The sequence below is a fragment of the Cnephaeus nilssonii genome (genome assembly GCF_951640355.1).
Source record: "Cnephaeus nilssonii genome assembly, chromosome: 4".
Lineage (NCBI taxonomy): Eukaryota > Metazoa > Chordata > Mammalia > Chiroptera > Vespertilionidae > Cnephaeus > Cnephaeus nilssonii.
This window is the reverse complement of record NC_137075.1, coordinates 43,779,252-43,796,177: the sequence shown is the minus strand read 5'-3', so window position 1 is coordinate 43,796,177 and position 16,926 is coordinate 43,779,252. Positions and strand designations below refer to the sequence as shown.

Here is a 16,926-nt window from a genome sequence, read left to right as displayed (position 1 = left end):
AAGAGTTTAGAATATGCTCTGGTTAGTGCTATTTCTGTGAAAATCCTAGTTACTTCTGAAACGCAGATAGAGAGCTGATTTTTAGCTTAACAAGGCCTGTTCCCACTGAGCAGGTGTTCTCTGACCCACTCATGTTTACTCAGAGCCAGCAGCACAAAGCCTAATGCCACCTACAAGAAAAATTGAGACAAATTCCTAGGTCAGAGCCACTTAAATACTTTATAGGTCCTAAAAGACTGAGATGCTCTTATATAAGAATCAAGCTCTCATTCCACAATCTGTCACGGTGGCTTTATTATACCCCCCAGGTTTGTTTTTTGGTAAAAGAAGACCTCCATTCTTAAAAGCCAGGGAACAGAACTGCTTTTAAAACAAAGCTGCATTAGATTGTATCTCCCTACATTGTATTTCACTGCCTTTCCTCCCAATACTAGCTGAGAGGTCCTTTGAAATGTCAAGATCTGGTTAAAACCAATCCTGAGTGGAAGTTGGACGGGGAAGAAGAGTATCTCGAATCCCTGAAGTAAAATAACCTCTACAACACGAGACTAACGGAATAAAAACAAAGGCCACAGGAAAGCCATGGCACAGCCATCTTGTAATAGTCTATTACGTTGAAGGACAATAAGCTCAATTATCTGAATGTAGAACTTCCCTTTTAAATTTTAAATTTTAAAACAATAGCAACTGATCACCCCTACCCAGTGCAAAAAAGACGTAAAGGCCCTATCTTGAAATACTTAGTTTGTATCAGAATAATTCCTATAAGTAGCAGTCACTACAAATAACTACTTTATTAGCAACCCCACACTGAATCTACTTACTTAAGCCTCTGAAATACTTAAGATTCCAGAATTTTCTTGAGTTGCTCTTAGCAGTAAAAAAAACCACCAAAATCCCAAGCAAGTAGATGGTGAAGGGCTAGTGATCCAACAGATCTGCTCAGTACTCCTTAAATAAAACAAATTCTTATATAAGATAATTCAGACACACAAACTTAAAAACCTGTCTGATTGACAGATTTATTGACAGATTTACAAACAGAGAAAAAGAACCTGTGAGGAGACCCATTCCCTTTGCCCTGTTGCTGACATTTTTTTCATTATTCAGATAGAGAAGAGTCACGTCTTCCCAGCTTTAGTTCTTAGAGACACAGATTGTCCAGCTGTTAGTCCCCAGTCAACCTCAAGGCACTATGTCAGAGGTATTCCACCCCCCACCCCCAACCAAAGAATTCACATAGAGATTAATACACTCTCCAGAGAAGGAACAAACATTTCAGATCAGTTTGTGACTCTGACCTGTCTCCTGTTTACTCCATCAGAAAAGCTGATACAATAGCTGTTTTCCTGGATGCCCTTTTTTTGGCAGTCACAACAGGAAGAGGCCTGCGAAGAACCCCAGGGAGCAGTCTTCTCCATTAGGCGCAGCACTTAGTTTATCACGGGAAAAACCCAGTGATTCAGTCTTTGGCGTCTCCCACTCCATCCGCATTGATGGCAAACATAGCTTCAGCTTCAGGAAGACAGGGAGAGTCGTAGATTTTGCAGATTCTGGTTTCCCCTCTTCCTTTTCTCAGGTACAGTCTGACCCAAAGACACAGATCAAAATACCAAAGTTATGATAATTTAAAAAATGCTCTTCCTATTTATGATAGAACTAAAAACATTTTTGATGTATATACTTCTTAGAAGGACATTCAGAATCTTTCTGTATTCCTTGGGGCCCTGTCACCCTACCCCCCACCCTTGGCGGATTTTCCATATTAAAACAATTATTTTCTTTTAATAATGAAGAGACATATGAATTCTTCATATTCAGTTCTCCATATTAGAGGGCTTTTAATTCTTTTATGAACTAAAAGCAAACACCTCTACTAACCAAAGCATGACAGTGAGTGAGATTTAGCAAGAGCTCCTTTGTCCAATTACACAATAGGAGCTTTAACAGGGAAATGTTCTATCTTCACGTCTACTTCATAGTTAACATGACATTCCACGGTGAAGTCATCTGTCCCATCACTTTACCTGGTTGTTGAGGCATGAGCAATGATATTTCCTCCAATAGGTTTTTTAGGATCTGCAGCAAACATGGCCGCTCCATCCACTTGGGCTACCACCTGGTTGGTGATTACCACAGCTACACCAAACTGATGGAGAAAGGATAAATGTCTTTTTTATTATTATTATTTTGTGGCCATAGACATTGTAAGGACTAACTTTATTGCTGGTAACCCTTTTCCCCACAAACCAATGAATAACTCAAGTCTCTTTTCATATCTAACTGATATCCTGATACCAGACCCCAATGTCCTGGCCTTCCAGCAAAGCTCCCGAAATCCGCGGCCCCTGAAAGTAGTCTCTGACCCCACCTGACAACTCACCTCATCAGCAAGTCGCAGCAGCATCCGCAGAAACCTGGCCAAGTGCATCTGCCTGGCTGAAAGTTCACCTCGACCGGAGTAGTCTGTTCTGTACAGGGCAGTGGCACTGTCTACAATCAGCAGTGCATACCTGCAGGGAACAAGGACTCTCTGAAGCCTGTTGCTAGCTCATGTCAGATTCTGCTTCCTTACTCTCACTTTGCTAAATTTCGTGTTCAGTTACACACGTATATAGATGTTTCATTAACATACTTTATAGCATCCATGTCCGAGGTACCATATAACAAGATAAAATTTCCAACAAGTTCAGGTGGATTATGGTTTCTTTTTACTTTATGTTTTTATTTTAGAGAGAGGAAGGGGGGGGGGGTGAGAGAGAGAGAGAGAGAAACATCAATTTGTTGTTCCACTTTATACATTCATTGGTTGCTTCTTGTTTGTGCCCTGACTGGAGATCGAACCCACAACCTTGGTTTATTGGGATAATGCTCTAACCAACTGAGCTACCCAGCCAAGGTTATGGCTTCATTTTTTAACAGTGACTTGACTTTAACCACAAAGTAAGTGTCAAAATAGGAACTAAAACTTAAATCTCCCCATTTCTAATCCAAGCTACTATCAATTTTGCCAAATGGCCTATATAAGATTCAGGATAAGGGCCCTGAGAGCATATTCAGTATCTCCTGAGCACATACCTGGACTCTACCATCATAGCTGATGCTTGATAAAGCAGCTGGGTCTGGTGGTCTGTGTTGAACCCACGAGCATATGCTACATTATCTAGGACATCACTGCCAGAGAGGCCATATCTAGAAAAGGAGAGAGAACATTTTTAGGCTGTACAGAGAACGCAGGCAGATGAGAAATTCATTGCTAATAAAGAAATTACATGGATGGGTAGGTAAGAAGTTTTGGGACTAAATAGTATTAATTCCCTTTCTATTACGAAGTTCAGACAAACTGCAAAGAGAGATGACAGCAATTACTACTTTGGAGTCATCTACCTGGCAGGACTTTAGGATAAATCAAATCTATTCTTGGAGGACTCCTGAACTAGAATTAGAAATTTCCAAGTACAAGGAAACAATGTTCTCCTGGAAAAACCAAGGGCAACATGACAGAATCAACAACAAAAAAGAACCACTCAAAGATCTATTAACCAAATTCATATAAATTTATTACATAGGAATAAAACCTAAGCAAGGACTCAAAACTCTAAGAAGTTCAAGAGAGGCAATTATTTTTCTTCTTTATTCTTGCTAGTAATTAGTTATACCCAATAATGATTTTTCCCTCTGCATTTAAAAAAGGCAAATAAAATATTTATTTTTTTTAGAACAATTTGTATTTTCTCATCTTTATAACTGACACCTAAGACATGAATGGTTCGAGTAACAACACAGTTTTCATTCTCATTAAATGTACCATAATGGAGCTCCATTTCTTTGAAGATAAACTTCCCCTTTATCTCTCAAATAGATGTGATTTTTCCCTCTTCTGCACTTCCAAAAAACTGATTTGGTCTTTTTATGGCACTTGTGCGAGGCAACCCTGCCATTCTTTGACTAGACGACAAATTCCTTGAGGATAAAGATAAGCTTGTCTACCTTGAGTACTTTTTATACCTAGTAAATTCTGAACGTTGCTAAGTAAAGCTTTTATGCACAATCCATATAAAAGAATCATACACATCATTTTAACCCATCATATTTTCATATTAATGTCATAAAATCAATACAGTCCAAAAATATAACACTGACTCCCTTAATGTAATAGTTCAAAAGAGAATCTGTTTAAACAAATCAATATGCTATTAATTCTTTGATAACCAAAAGTTCCTATGTTTATGATTCTATCAGTCTTTAAAGAATCAATCTAGCCATAGCTAGTTTGGCTCAGTGGATAAAGCATTGGCCCATGGACTGAAGGGTCATGGGTTCAATTCTGGTCAAGGGCACTTAACCTCAGTTGCAGACTCGATCCCTGGCCCTGTTTGGGGCCATGTGGGAGGCAACCAATCGATGTCTTTCTCACATCGGTGTTTCTCTGTGTCTCTCCCCCTCCTTTTTGCTATCTAGAAATCAAATATCCTCAGGTGAGGATTAACAAATAAATAAATAATAAAAAGGGCAAAGATTGCAAAGACATTTCCCAAAAAATATATACAAATGTCTATGCCTCTTCTGTTCATCGGCGTACCGATGGACTCCCTTCTAACTAACTGGAAAAGAAACCCCTAAGCATTACGGTTTTAGCTCTTACATTTAAGATTATCATCTTTAAAAAAATTATCCTATCTAATAAAAGAGTAATATGCAAATTAACCATCACTTGGCTACACCCACAAGCCAATCAGGAGAGAGTATACAAATTAGCCGAACCAAGATGGCTGCAGCCACAGAGCGAGCAGGAGGTTTGAGTTGCCCCCGGCAATGGAGGAAGCCAAGCTTTCCGCACACCCGGGCTGGCCTAGGCCTCCACTCAAGGCTACAAAATTTCAATTATAGAAGATAAATAAATCCCAGATACCAGGGCCTCGCTTGGGTTGCCGGGCGGCGTGGCTGGCCTGCAAACCACCACAGGACCCTCACCCAGGCCGCCCCACGCCCCAAGGGAACCCCCACCCTAATCCGGGACACCCTTCAGGGCAAACCAGCTGGCCCCCACCCGTGCACCAGGCCTCTATCCTATCTAATAAAAGAGTAATATGCAAATTGACTGTCACTCCAACACACAAGATGGCTGCCCCATATGGACACAAGATGGCCAACAGGGGAGGGCAGTTGGGGGGGACCCAGGCCTGCAGGGGAGAACAGTTGGGGGCAAACAGGCTGGCAGGGGAGTGGTTAGGGGTGATCAGGCTGGCAGGCAGAAGCGGTTAGGGACAATCAGGAGGGCAGGCAGGCGAGCAGTTGGGAGCCAGCAGTCCTGGATTGTGAGAGGGATGTCTGACTGTCCGTTTAGGCCCGATCCCAGTAGGATCGGGCCTAAATGGACAGTCGGACATCCCTTGAGGTGTCCCAGATTGGAAAGGGTGCAGGCTGGGCTGAGGAACACACACCCCCATGTATAAATTTTGTGCACTGGGCCTATAGTTGTAAATATACATAAAATTACATGATGCCCTAACTGGTTTGGCTCAGGGGATAGAGCGTCAGCCTGTGGACTGAAGGGTCCTAGGTTCGATTCCGGTCAAGGGCATGTACCTTGGTTGCGGGCACATCCCCAGTAGGGGGTGTGTAGGAGGCAGCTGATGGATGTTTCTCTCTCATCGATGTTTCTAACTCTCTATCCCTCTCCCTTCCTCTCTGTAAAAAATCAATAAAATATATTTGTAAAAAAATAAATAAATAAAAAATAAAATAAAATTACATGTTAACCTTTTAATAATATACAGTCCCGCCCTAGCTGGTTTGGCTCAGTGGATAGAGCCCGGACTGCGGACTGAAGGGTTCCAGGTTCCATTCTGGTCAAGAGCACATGCCTGGGTTGCGGGCTTGATCCCCAGTTGGGGGTGTGCAGGAGGCAGTCGATCAATGATTCTCTCTCATCATTGATGTTTCTACCTCTCTCTTCCTCTCCCTTCCTCTCTGAAATCAATAAAAATATATTAAAAAATATATATATACAGTCCAGTGGCAATAAATACATTTCCATTGTTTTGCAACCATCACCATCAGAACTTTTTTATCATTCCAAACTGAAACTCTAACTATAAGTCCCCATTCGCCTCACCCCCACCCCCTGGAAACCACCATTCTAATTTTGTCTTTATGAATTTGACTAATCTAAGTATGTACCTCATATGAGAGGAATCCTACAATATTTGTCCTTGATGCAACTAGTTTATTTCACTTAGCATATTTTTAAGGTTCGTCCATGCTGTAGCATGTGTAGGAATGTCCTTTCTTTTTCAGATTGAATAATATTCCATTGTAGGTATATACATTTTTTTTATCCATTCATTTGTTGATGGACACTTGTTTCCACCTTTTGGCTGTTATGAATAGTGCCGCTATGAGCATTGGTATACAAAAGTATCTGTTTGAGTAACTGCTTTCAATTCTTTTGAGTATATAACCAGAACTGGAATTGTTGGATCATATTGTAATTCTATGTTTAACTTTTTGAGGACTCACCAGACTATTATCTATTTTTAGTTAATTTTTATGTATGGTATAGGGTCTAAATATATATATATTTTTTGCATGTGGATATCCAACTACATTAGCCATTTATTAAAAAGAGTATTATTTTCCCCATTAAACTGCCTTGGTACCTTTGGTCAAAAATCAAGTGACTATAAATGAGAGGGTTTATTTCTGTTCTCTCAATTCTGTTCCATCAATCCATATGTCTATCCTATGTCAGCACCACAGTTTTTAATTACTGTTGCTTAATAGGAAGTTTGCAAACTGGAAAGACTAAGACTTGAAATCTACAACCCCCCCGCCCCCGAAATAATCTGGGTCCTTAACATTTCCATATATATTTTATAATCAGCTTGTCAATTTCTACAAAAAAGCTTGCTGGAATTTCAAAAGAGATTGTATTGAATCCATAGATCAATTTGAGGGAGAATTACCATCTTAATAGTATTGCATCTTCCAATCCATGAATGTAGGATGTTTCTCTATTCAGATTTCAATTTCTCAGTAATGTTTTTAGTTTTAAGTAGACCAGTCTTGCACTTCTATTAAATTATTTTTTTAAATATATTTTATTGATTTGAGAGAAGGAGAGGGAGAGAGGTATATGCCCTTGACCGGAATCGAACCTGGGACCCTTCAGTCCACAGGCCGACGCTCTATCCACTGAGCCAAACCGGTCTCGGCAGTAGGGTTTTTTTTGTGTGTGTGTGTGTGTAGATTCCATAGGATTTTCTACATGCAGGATCATATCATCGGTAAATAGTTTTATGTATTCCATTCCAATTTGGATGCCTTTTATTTTCTTTCCTGACTGCACTGGCTAGGACTTTTAGTACAATGTGGAATATAAGTGATGAGAGTGGACACCCTTGCCTTGTTTCTGATCTTAAGGAGCAAGCATTCAGACTTTTACCATTAAGTATGATGCAAGCTGTAGGTTTTCTGCAGTTGCCCTTTATCAGGGCAATGTTTCATCCATTACTGAGAGTGAGATATTTGTCCCCAACTATTATGGTGAATTGTCTATTCACCCTTCAATTATGTCAGTTTTTATTTCACATATTTATGGGCTCAGTTATTAGATGTTTATATGTTTATAGTTATACCTTCCTGATAAACTGACCTTTTAGTTATAAAATGATCGTCTTTGGCCGAAACCGGTTTGGCTCAGTGGATAGAGCGTCAGCCTGCAGACTGAAAGGTCCAGGTTCGATTCTGGTCAAGGGCATGTACCTTGGTTGCGGGCACATCCCCATTAGGGGGTGTGCAGGAGGCAGCTGATGGATGTTTCTCTCTCATCGATGTTTCTAACTCTCTATCTCTCTCCCTTACTCTCTGTAAAAAATCAATAAAAAAATATATTTAAAAAAAAATGATCGTCTTTGTCCCTAGTGATATTTTTTATGTATCTTAAAGTCTATTTTGTCTGATATTAGAGTAACTACTAGAATTCTCTAATGACTACTGTTTGCATGCAAATCTTTTTCCATCCTTTTACTTTCAACCTATTTGAGTCTTTGAACCTAAGGGGTTTCTCTGGAAGACAGCATATAGTTGGATCTTGTTGTGTTTTTTTAAATGCACTCTGGCAGCAACTCATAGATTTCTGACTAAAGAAGAATGCTTATCTATACTACATACATACACCATTGGAATCCTTCGATATAATAAAAGGCTAATATGCAAATCGACTGAACGGTGGAACAACCAGCCGCTATGACGCACACTGACCACCAGGGGGCAGAGGCTCAACTGCCCCCTGGTGGTCAGTGCGCTCCCACAGGGGGAGCGCTGCTCAGCCAGAAGCCGGGCTCACGACTGGTGAGCACACCAGCGGTGGTGGGAACCTCTCCTGCCTCCACAGCAGCACTAAGGATATCCATCAGTCGGACATCTCCCGAGGGCTCCCGGACTACGAGAGGGCACAGGCAGGGCTGAGGGCCCCTCCCTGAGTGCACGAATTTCGTGCACCGGGCCTCTAGTATGGAGTAATAAGAGATGATGATCAGCTGGTATGGCTCAGTAGTTGAGCACTGACCCATGAAATGGGAGGTCACAGTTCAATTCCAGGTCAGGGAACATGCCCAAGTTGTGGGCTCGATCCCTAGTAGGGCGCATGCAAGAAGCAGCCGATCAATGATTCTCTGTCATCATTGATGTTTTTATCTTTCTCTCCCTCTCTGAAACCAATCCTATATAATAAAGAGGTGATATGCAAATTAAGCCTCACACCCTCACAAGATGGCTGCCTACCACCAGGCCGACAGGGGGGTTAGTGAGGGACAACCAAATGACTGAACAAGCAGGCTGCATGGGGCAACCAGGCCGGCGGGGGGGCCGTGATGGGCAACCATGCCGGCAGGGGGGGGGGGGCAGTTGGGGGTGACCAGGCCAGCAGGGGGGGGCAGTTGGGGCGATCAGGCTGGCAGAGGGGAGCTTGGGGGTGACCAGGCTGGCAGAGGGGGGCAGTTGGGGTGACCAGGCCAGCAAGGGGATGCAGTAAGGGGTGACCAGGCCAGCGGGGGGGCGGGGAGGCAGTTAGGAGCGACCAGGCCGACAGGGAGGGGGCAGTTGGGGGCGACTTGGCCAGCATGCAGAGACAGTGAGGGGCAATCAGGTTGCGGGGGGGGTGAGGGCAGTTAGGGGCAACCAGGACAGCAGGCAGGTGAGCGATTAGGAGCCAGTGGTCTAGGATTGTGAGAGGGATGTCCGACTGCCGGTTTAGGCCCGATCCCTGGGATGGAGCCTAAACTGGCAGTCAGACATCCTCCAAGGGGTCCCGGATTGGAGAAGGTGCAGGCTGGGCTGAGGGGACCCCCCGTTTCCCCCCTCCCCCCGGCCATGCATGAATTTCGTGCACTGGGCCTCTAATGAAAAAAAAAAAACAAATATATATATATATATACTAGTATATAGGTATTTTTTTTTTAAAAAGAGAAGACACTGTTCAACCAGACTAACCCTATAAATCATGACAGTGCCAGGTACAGCCATACTTCTCTCATCTAATCCAGTAACCTACCTCTCAGCCACTGCTAGCAGCCGCTCTGGCCTAAAGGTACCCTCGGTGTCAATGTACATGGCCTTTCCTTCACCTCCACCCCGGTCAATGGGAAGCTAGAGAGAACAAAAAGAACAGCAGAAATGAACACTGTGCTTCTTATATAACTGACCAACTTACCCATGATTCTATACATTCCCCCTCTCTCCAATAAGGCAAAGGGAAAAAATCACTTCAAACTGACACTCAGAGATAGGAAGAAGAGCATTCCCTTCCAAGAAGCTCAGCTAGAAGTAGATATGAAGCTCACTGTGTCCCATAGAATGTAAGGCTAGAAGTCTTGCCAGAGTTGGACTGCTTGGATATATAGTCCAAAGTAGGTAATAAAATTCTATGACTGCACACCAACATAAGACTGACCAATCCTCCCAAGAGTACAAATAGCCCTAACCAGTTAGGCTCAGTGGATAGAGTGTCAGCCTGTGGCCTGAAGGGTCCCGGGTTCGATTCCAGTCAAGGGCATGTACCTTGGTTGAGGGCACATACCCAGTAGGAGGTGTGCAGGAGGCAGCTCATGTACGTTTTTCTCTCATCAATGTTTCCCTCTATCCCTCTCCCTTCCTCTCTGTAAAAAATCAATAAAATATATTTTTTTAAAAAGGAAAAAAAAAAAGAGTACAAATATTTGGAAGATCATTTACCTTAGCTTTAATAAGTAAGAGAGCCTGATCCAATACCCAATTAATTTTAGCATGTCCAAACCACTCTTACACTTCACTTTACTGAACAGTTCCTTTCTTTGGGTTACTGAAGGAGCTTGGCAATGCCCTAAGGGCATCCCTAGCAAATTTAATGTATGAGCAAGAACGAAAAAGGTGTTTGTTTCAAAAGTACATATAGATGTTAAAAATGAGTAAAAGGAGAGAAACCAAGATGGCGGCATAGGTAAACACCTAAACTGCTGCCTCGCACAACAATTTCAAAACTACAACTAAAAGACAAAACGGACATCATCCGGAACCACAGGCAGGCTGGCTGAGTGGAAATTCTACAACTAGAAGGAAAGAGAAAAGCACACTGAGTCTCAGAGGAGCTGCAGAAGGCAGAGGTACCGAGGCGCGCATGTGGAGAGGGCCGGCAACTGAGTATGCAGCTGGCTTTCTCAACCGGGAGGGAGACAAATGCTCCCGACAGCTCTGAACTCCAGTTCCGGGTGAGACTCTGGGGATCCAGACTCATTCGGGGAGAAACTGGACTGTCTGGCAGTGGGCGGAACTCAAGGGCAGCTTTCTCTCAGAGGTGCTTGCAGCAATTACTGCGGGACACTGAGACACAGGGCCTCTTAGGGCAGGGCTGACGGGAAACCAATGCGGTCTGCTCTGCCCTGAGACTCCGCCCCATCCAAGCTGAGCACAGAGGCTTTTGCAATTTTGTAAGTCTTGTCTCATAAGGGTGTCTCCAGAACAGAAGTTGTCCCAGCATAGACACAGCTGATCCTCACAGCCAATTGGCCTGGAGGTCAATTCCTCCCAGTGATACCAACAACAATCAAGACTTAACTACAACAAGACTATGCACACAGCCCACAAAGAGGTGCACCAAGAGTGTCCACCTCAGGTAACTGGGGAGGCTGAGCCACTGGGCCCTAGCACACAAAGCCACTCTATCAACTCAGGGAAGCAGCCAAAATGTGGACACAAAGAAACAGGTCACAAAAGAAAGAAACGGAGGAAAGCAAATGATTGGATATAGAGTTCAAAACCACGGTTATAAGGTTTTTCAAGAATTTTCTAGAAAAGGCTGATATATTTAGCGAGACCCTCGAGGGCATGAAAAAGGATCAACTAGAAATTAAGCATACACTGACTGAAATAAAAAATAATATACAGAGATCCAACAGCAGACTAGAGGATCACAAGAATCAAGTCAAAGATTTGAAATACAAAGAAGCAAAAAACATCCAACCGGAAACGCAAAAAGAAAAAAGAATCCAAAAATATGAAGATAGTGTAAGGAGCCTCTGGGACAACTTCAAGCGTACCAACATCCGAATTATGGGGGTGCCAGAAGAGAGAGAGCAAGATATTGAAAACCTATTTGAAGAAATAATGACAGAAAACTTCCCCCACCTGGTTAAAGAAATAGACTTACAAGTCCAGGAAGCGCACAGAACCCCAAACAAAAGGAATCCAAAGAGGACCACACCAAGACACAGCATAATTAAAATGCCAAGAGCAAAAGACAAAGAGAGAATATTAAAAGCTGCAAGAGAAAAACAGTTAGTTACCTACAAGGAAGCACCCATACGATTGTCAGCTGATTTCTCAACAGAAACTATGCAGGCCAGACGGGAGTGGCAAGAAATATTCAAAGTGATGAATAGCAAGAACCTACAACCAAGATTACTCTACCCAGCAAAGCTATCATTCAGAATTGAAGGTCAGATAAAGAGCTTCACAGATAAGAAAAAGCTAAAGGAGTTCATCACCACCAAACCAGTATTATATGAAATGCTAAAAGGTATTCTTTAAGAAGAGGAAGAAGAAGAAAAAGATAAAAATTATGAACAACAAATACATATCTATCAACAAGTGAATCTAAAAATCAAGTGAATAAAAAATCTGATGAACAGAATAAACTGGTAATATAATAGAATCAGGGACACAGAAAGGGAGTGGACTGACAATTCTCGGGGCGGGGAGGGGGAGTGGGGGTGCGGGAAGAGATTGGACAAAAATCTTACACCTATGGAGGAGGACATTTCAGGGGGGTAAGGGCATGAAGTGCGGTGGTAACTGGGTGGAGGGGAAGTATGGGGGGAAAAAAGATGAACAACTGTAATAATCTGAACAATAAAGATTTATTGAAAAAATAATAAAATAAAATAAAATTAATTTTTACAAATTAAAAAAAATGAGCAAAAGGAGAAAAAGGAAAAATAATAGAAAAAGTTTTTTAAAAATGCCATGAAAACTATCTCATGAGCTACTCAAGGAAATCTCTGTTTTAGGCTATCTAGCGAGACCCTCGAGAAATAGCCAGACACCTCTAAATTATAACTATTTTAGGTGAATGATGCTAAAGGGTAGTTTCTACCCTAGAAATCTGTGGAGCCATATATTACCTTTAAATTCTGAGGAAAATCCCTTAGGACATTTTACAATAAGGACTTGGTAGCACCAAATTTTCTTTCTTTTCCTATTTCTGAGAAAAAAACTTTATTTTCAAAATTACAAAAGTACTATATGGTTATATTAAATATTCAAATATAGAAAATAGTAGAGTGAAAGTTGAAAGCTCTCTTCATCACTCCCATCTCCCAGAAGTAATCTCCCAGGTCCTTTTCTATGCATTCTTATACAAGTACTCCTTATTATAAGTGGTTCTGACACTTAATGTTTGTCCCTAAGAACATTCTGTCTCCTTTTCTGTAGATAAAACCCACCTTCTGGATTGTTTTGAAGCTAAAATAATTTATGTAAAGTGTTTAAAATTTTATGTCAGTGCCTGACAGAAAGCACTTTGAAGACTTACTAGTAATGATATCCTCTTACTTTTAGCATACTCTCTTTCTCTCTCTCTATATATATATCTTATCTAATAATAGACAAATATGCAAATTGACCGCACCTTCGCTACGCCCAAGCCATGCCCACCAGCCAAGCCACGCCCAACAACCAATCAAGACGAATATGCAAATTACCCCAACAAAGATGGCAGCTAATTTGCATATCAAGACAGCCTAGAAAGAAGCCAAGAGCTGCAGAAGGGAGCAAAGCTGCAGAGAAGCAAGCAAGCTGGGGGGAGGAGAAGGGAGGAGCGGAGGCGGGGCCGGGGGAGAAGGGAAAAGCAGGCGGGCTGGCAGAGAAGGCGGGCCGGGGGAGAAGGGAGGAGCGGAGGCGGGGCCAGGGGAGAAGGAAGGAGAGCGGGCTGGTGGAGAAGTTAGAAAAGCAGGGGGGCTGGCAGAGAACACGGGGCGGGGGACAAGGGAGGAGAGCAGGCAGGGCGGGGTAGAGTGCAGCAGGAAACCCTATTGTAGGATTTTTCCTGCAACGGGAACGCTAGTTACCTAATAATAGACAAACATGTAAATTGACCGTACCTCTGCTACGCCCACAGCCAATCAGACTGAGTATGCAAATTAACCCAACAAAGATGGTGGTTAATTTGCATACGTGGGCACCCAGCAGCCTGGGTCCCTGAAAGTTTCTTGGCACCCAGGTCACTACAAGGTAGGCCCTGAGCAACCTGGGAAGGGCCTGAGCTAGGGGGCTCCTGGGCAGGGGCGGAGCCAGCGATTGGAGGGAGCTGGGGGGCCCTTGCCCACGCCCCAAGGCTTAAGGCCTTGGCAGGGGCAGAGCCGGCGATCGGTGTGAACTACAGAGAAAACACCTTTTCTGACCGCTCATTGGCTAAGCTCCCTGTGCGCTGCCACTGGTAATATTCTTAGTAACTTGGGTATAAGAATCCAAAAAAGTGATCTAAGGTTTTTCCACCACACTCCTGGATAAAAAAAGGAAAGTCTGCTGCTGGAGGGCTAAGAAATGTCATATCCTGCCCTAGCCAGTTTGGCTCAGTGAATAATGCCTAGGCCTGCTGACCGCAGGGTCTGGGTTCGATTCTGATAAAGGGCATGTACCTAGGTTACAGGCTCCTCCCTGGCTGGGGCCTAGGTCAGGGCTCACGCAGGAGGCAACCAATCAAAGTGTTCCTCTCACTTTGATGTTTCTCTCTGCCTTTCCCTTCCATATTCTCTAAAAATCAATGGAAACATATCCTCAGGTGAGAATAAAAAAAGAAAGAAAGAAATATCATATCCTATGAAACACATCTTGAAAATGCCTAAAGAAAGTTGTTATTTTTTCATGGTGAAGGGACTGGAGTCAGTGTGGATGAAAACACCTTGGTGGCTGCAGTGACTGGCAGTGGCTGCTGCAGCAGCAGGGTGATGGGGCTGGTGCCTTCCCCTGATCAGGCTGGTCGCCTCCCACAAAGGGGGGCCAGACTGCGGCTTAGGCCCATGGGGAGCAGGCCTAAGCCGTCAGTAGGACATCCCCTGAGGGCTCCCAGTATGTGAGAGGGGGCAGGCTGGGCTGAGGGACCTCCCCCGCCCCCGCCAGTGCACAAATTTCATGCACGGGGGTGGGGGGGGTGGGGAGGGTGGAGAGGGAGGTCCTAACAAAATCCTTATTTTTTTAAATACATATTTTTATTGATTTGAGAGAGGGAGAAACATCAATGATGAGAGAGAATCATTGACTGGCTGCCTCCCCCACAAAGGGGATCAAGCCCACAAACCCAGCATGTGCCCCAACCACAAGGCATCAAATTGTGACCTCCTGCTTCATAGGTTGCTGTTCAGTCACTAAGTCATGCCAGCCAGGCAAAAATCCTTATTTTTATAACACATACTGTTTTTAACGGCAGCAGTTGCCCTGGCCAGGTGGCTTGGTTGACTGGAGCTTCAGCCCATATACCAAAAGATGTGGGTTCTATTCCAGGTCAGGGCACATACTTTAGGTTGCAGGTTTGATCCTTGGTTGGGCAGGTATGGGAGATAACCCAATCAATGTTTCTCTCTCCCTCTCTCTAAAATAAAAACATATAATTTTTTTTATAAAGTGCTACTTAAAATACAGAGTAAATTATGAAGGACAGTTCATAATTTGTTTTGTAAGGGAAAAAACACAAGAGAAAATTTATATTTGATGTCTAAATTTATAAATAAGTTCCACGAACTATTATTATTTTGTTGAGAGGATAAGGACTCACACTAGGATGGAAAGGTACTATATATATAAGAAAGCACATTTCATTTCAGTTATTCTTGAACTCCATCAATAAGTTGTGTCCCATAAAAATGTAAAAAAAAACAAACAAAAAAAAAAAAAAAAAAATAAGTTGTGTCCCTGGGAGAAGTGAGTATGATCTATCTAGATTAAAATAATGCCGTTTTTGCCCTGGCCAGGTGGCTCAATTGGTTAGAGCATTGTTCCTGATATCCCTAGGTTGCAGGTTCAATCCCCAGTTAGGGCACATACAAGAATCAACCAATGAATGCATAAATAAGTGGAATAACAAATCAATGTGTGTGTTTTCTAAATTTGTTAATAAAAAGAAAATATTTAAAATGCCATTTTCTTCAAATACCTAAAACTGTAATAAAGCCCCAAAAGATTATAACAGAAGAGTTGGACCATGGAAATGGACACTGACTGGAATCAAACCCAGGACCTTTCTGTCCACAGGCTGACACTCTATCCGCTGTGCCAAATTGGCTCGAGCTTTCAGTGGCACTTTTTAAGTTTAGTCCCGATGAGCTAATGCTTGCAGTAATCATACATCAAATATCCTTAGCTCTTGCCTCTCCTTTCAAGCCATTCAATAGGTTGCTACCAGAATATTCCTGAAAATTTTGCTTGTGTTCTTTAGTTGGAAATACTGAATAATCTCCACTCCTTACAAAATCAAGTGTAAGCTTCTTCCACTGCAATCAAGACCTTCTAAAATCTGGTCTTGATTTGTCCTTTTAAGGTTTATATCCTACAACTTTTCTAAATAAAACCTCTGAACTCAGTCAACAGGTTTATTTATTGTCTTCTCCTCAATACATATGCCTCCCTGACCCCTTGCACTTTTGTTCATACCATTCCCTATAGTTAAATGTGTTGTTGTTTTTAAATTTCTTTACCTGCTCAAATTTAGTATTCTTTAGAAGTCTGGTCCAATCCCTTTTCTCCATAAAGTATTCCATGATTATTCTAGGGTGAGGTAATGCTTTTCTCTTCCTTAAACAGTTACACTACTTCCTCTATACCATTTACTTTGTATCAGATATGCCTTAGGATATCTATTCTATCATCTCCATCCAGTCAAGTAGTTACTGAGTGCCATGCACTGATTTAGGCAATAGCAATATAGCAGGTATGGGATATAAATCTGAGGGTATTGGTAAAGGAATGACTTTTTAAAAATATATTTTTATTGATTTCAGAGATGAAAGGAGGGAGAGATAGAAACACCAATGATGGGAGAGAATCACTAATCAGCTGCCTCCTGCAAACCCCACATTGGAATTGAGCCTGAAACCTGGGCATGTGCCCTGACTGAGAATCAAACTGTAACCTGGTTCCTGGGTCGACGACGCTCAACCAACCGACCTGCACTGGCCGGGGTGGTAAAGGAATGACTTTAATGATGAATCATAAAATCTAGATAGTGAAAAGGGAAGGTAAAGCCACGGGAGGTCTGGTAGGTGGTAAGAAAGTATTGAAGTCAGTGATCTGAAAGTTTCTATGATGTGGAAGAATTTTGCAGTAGGAATCTATTTTTTAAGTAGCACATGGGATTCTTGAGAACAGAGAAAGTGCCTTAATATCCATCCCAACAGA

The 16,926-nt window shown here is 42.5% G+C and overlaps 1 protein-coding gene across 3 annotated transcripts in view; it reads right to left on the bottom strand.

The window, feature by feature from the left end:
- Nucleotides 1-81: 81 nt before the first annotated feature.
- RAD51 (RAD51 recombinase) overlaps nucleotides 82-16,926 on the bottom strand; it is a 33,058-nt gene continuing 16,213 nt past the window's right edge. For all 3 annotated transcript variants that reach the window (XM_079769388.1, XM_079769386.1, XM_079769387.1), the window contains exons 6-10: nucleotides 9,557-9,651; nucleotides 3,079-3,192; nucleotides 2,384-2,513; nucleotides 2,028-2,149; nucleotides 82-1,586 (exon numbers count right to left, since the gene is read on the bottom strand). In XM_079769388.1, coding sequence (XP_079625514.1) covers nucleotides 1,463-1,586; nucleotides 2,028-2,149; nucleotides 2,384-2,513; nucleotides 3,079-3,192; nucleotides 9,557-9,651 — 585 coding nt within the window. In that variant the 3' untranslated portion in view covers nucleotides 82-1,462. The remainder of the gene's footprint in view (nucleotides 1,587-2,027; nucleotides 2,150-2,383; nucleotides 2,514-3,078; nucleotides 3,193-9,556; nucleotides 9,652-16,926) is intronic.